This window comes from Condylura cristata, unplaced genomic scaffold (genome assembly GCF_000260355.1).
Source record: "Condylura cristata isolate star-nosed mole 26May11 unplaced genomic scaffold, ConCri1.0 scaffold00003, whole genome shotgun sequence".
Taxonomy (NCBI): domain Eukaryota; kingdom Metazoa; phylum Chordata; class Mammalia; order Eulipotyphla; family Talpidae; genus Condylura; species Condylura cristata.
The window spans coordinates 76,901,435-76,903,265 of NW_004567104.1; the positions used below are offsets into that span (position 1 = coordinate 76,901,435).

At 67.5% G+C, this 1,831-nt stretch overlaps 1 protein-coding gene across 1 annotated transcript in view; it reads left to right on the forward strand.

Annotated features, from left to right (window-relative positions):
• IGSF5 (immunoglobulin superfamily, member 5) overlaps positions 1 to 1,831 on the forward strand; it is a 27,595-nt gene that overhangs the window by 6,748 nt on the left and 19,016 nt on the right. The window contains exon 4 of the mRNA XM_012730952.1: positions 1,595 to 1,831. Coding sequence (XP_012586406.1) covers positions 1,595 to 1,831 — 237 coding nt within the window. The remainder of the gene's footprint in view (positions 1 to 1,594) is intronic.

Consider the following 1,831-nt stretch of genomic DNA (forward strand, 5'->3'; position numbering starts at 1 on the left):
TGAGCCAGGCCAGCGGCCGGTGCGGGCAGTGGAGGGCAAGGAGGCTGAACAGTGGGGTGCGGAGGAAGGAGGCCGGTCGGGGCCGACCCCATGGGGGTGCTGGCTGCCGCCCGGGCGCCGGGGGCCCTGGTGCTGGGGGGTGCTGGCATGTGCTGCTGTCTGGGGACCTCGCAGGCAGTCAGGCGGGCCTGGGGACCCCTCCCCCCTTCGCCCCACCCAGCTGTGCCCCGCTTTGCCCCCACCTCCTCCTCCGTCCCTCCAGCTGCGCTAGTCTCTTTCTGTTTCCATTTCTAGTCCCTGCCGATGTCAGGTAATTGCCGAGAGGAGGGGAGGGGTGTACGCAGCAGGAGCCAGGAAAGAGGAGCCCGGAGCGCAGAGGGGTCCCCGCCCCGGGGTCTGCTCTTCCAGGGCGCCGTTCACACTCAGGATGGGCTCGTGCGGCCTGCGGCTGGGGCGGTGACCGAGCTGCTGGGCTTGCAGGGGCCCAGCGGAGGCCAGCGGGGCCTGCTGAGGGAGCCCCTCGGTCCTGTGGAGGGGCAGCCGCTGGTGGCCCGGTGTGCCCCTTGCGGCAGGCAAGCTCCTGCGGGCGGATCGGGGTTTCGGTGGCCGAGGGTGGGGGTGGGGGCGCGGGCGGGCAGGTGGCGCCTGGGAGGGACCGAGCCTTTCCGGCTCTGCGCCTGTCCTGTCCTGCCCGGTGCTAGGGAGGACAGAGGGGAAAGGCCGCGTCGCGCCGGACACGGCTTATTTGCAGCTTTCTCCAGTTTGCTCTGTGCTGGGCAGGTCACACGCACCCCACTGATAAGACACAGGGGGAGCGGGAGGCGCGCCAGGGCTTCCTGGGGCTGGAAATCCAGCTTCTGGCTCAGGGCAGGGCTGGGGGGCTGAGTGGCGGAGCCAGCAAGCTTCACGGTCAGGGGAATCATGGCCCAGGGCGTGGGCCTTTCTGGGGGCCCTCCGCCTCCCGCCCCCCCCAAGCAAGGCCTGCGTCTGCGGGGTTCCTGGTGCCCCATAGCCTGTAGCCTGCGATGTGGTGCTGATGGTGTCAGGTGTTGCTCCCACTGGGCTCCCCGCAAAGCCAGCAGGCCCCCTCCCCCCGTGCACCCTCCTCTCCAGCCCCCTGACCTTGTTCTTGAGCCCAGTACCACATGGGGTGGGGAAGAGTGTATCGCAGGGGGCAGATGACAGCCAGTCTCCGTTCTGGGGTGCAGATTTAGCTCTTTCCTCCTCCGGCCCCCCTTCCTGAGGTGGGATTCAGGGCTGGGGAAGCATAGCCAAGTGGCTGCAGCTTCTCTAGCATCTCTGGGGGTCCCTGGTGCCTTTTTCCTGAATCAAAAAAAAAAAAAAAATCCAGAACAAAGCGAGCCTTGGGTCAGAGAGCTGGGCCAGGGCTGAGGGAAAAGGGCTACTGCAGGCAGCTTGTCTGTCTCTCGCGCCCAGAGGCGAACCGAGGGACGGTGACCAGTTCCCCAGGCCCGGAGTCAGACGCTGACTTCTGACCTTTGCTGGGCTGTCCCGGGGTGACAGCTGCTGTGCAGGTGGTGCATGCTGCGCCCGGCGAGAGCCCCCCTGACTGCCCGCGCCGGCTGTCTTCCAGCTCCTGGGAGCAGCTATGAGGTCGTGGCCGGCCCCAGGAACGCCACGGTGCTGCTGGGCTCGCAGGCCCGCTTCAACTGCACCGTGTCGCAGGGCTGGAAGCTGCTCATGTGGGTCCTGGACGGGATGGTGGTCCTGAGTGTCACGCCCCAGGGGCCCATCGACACCAGCGAGCGCTTCACCGCGGAGAGCTATGACGTGGACGGCAACTTCGTGTCCGAGATGGTCATCCACGACG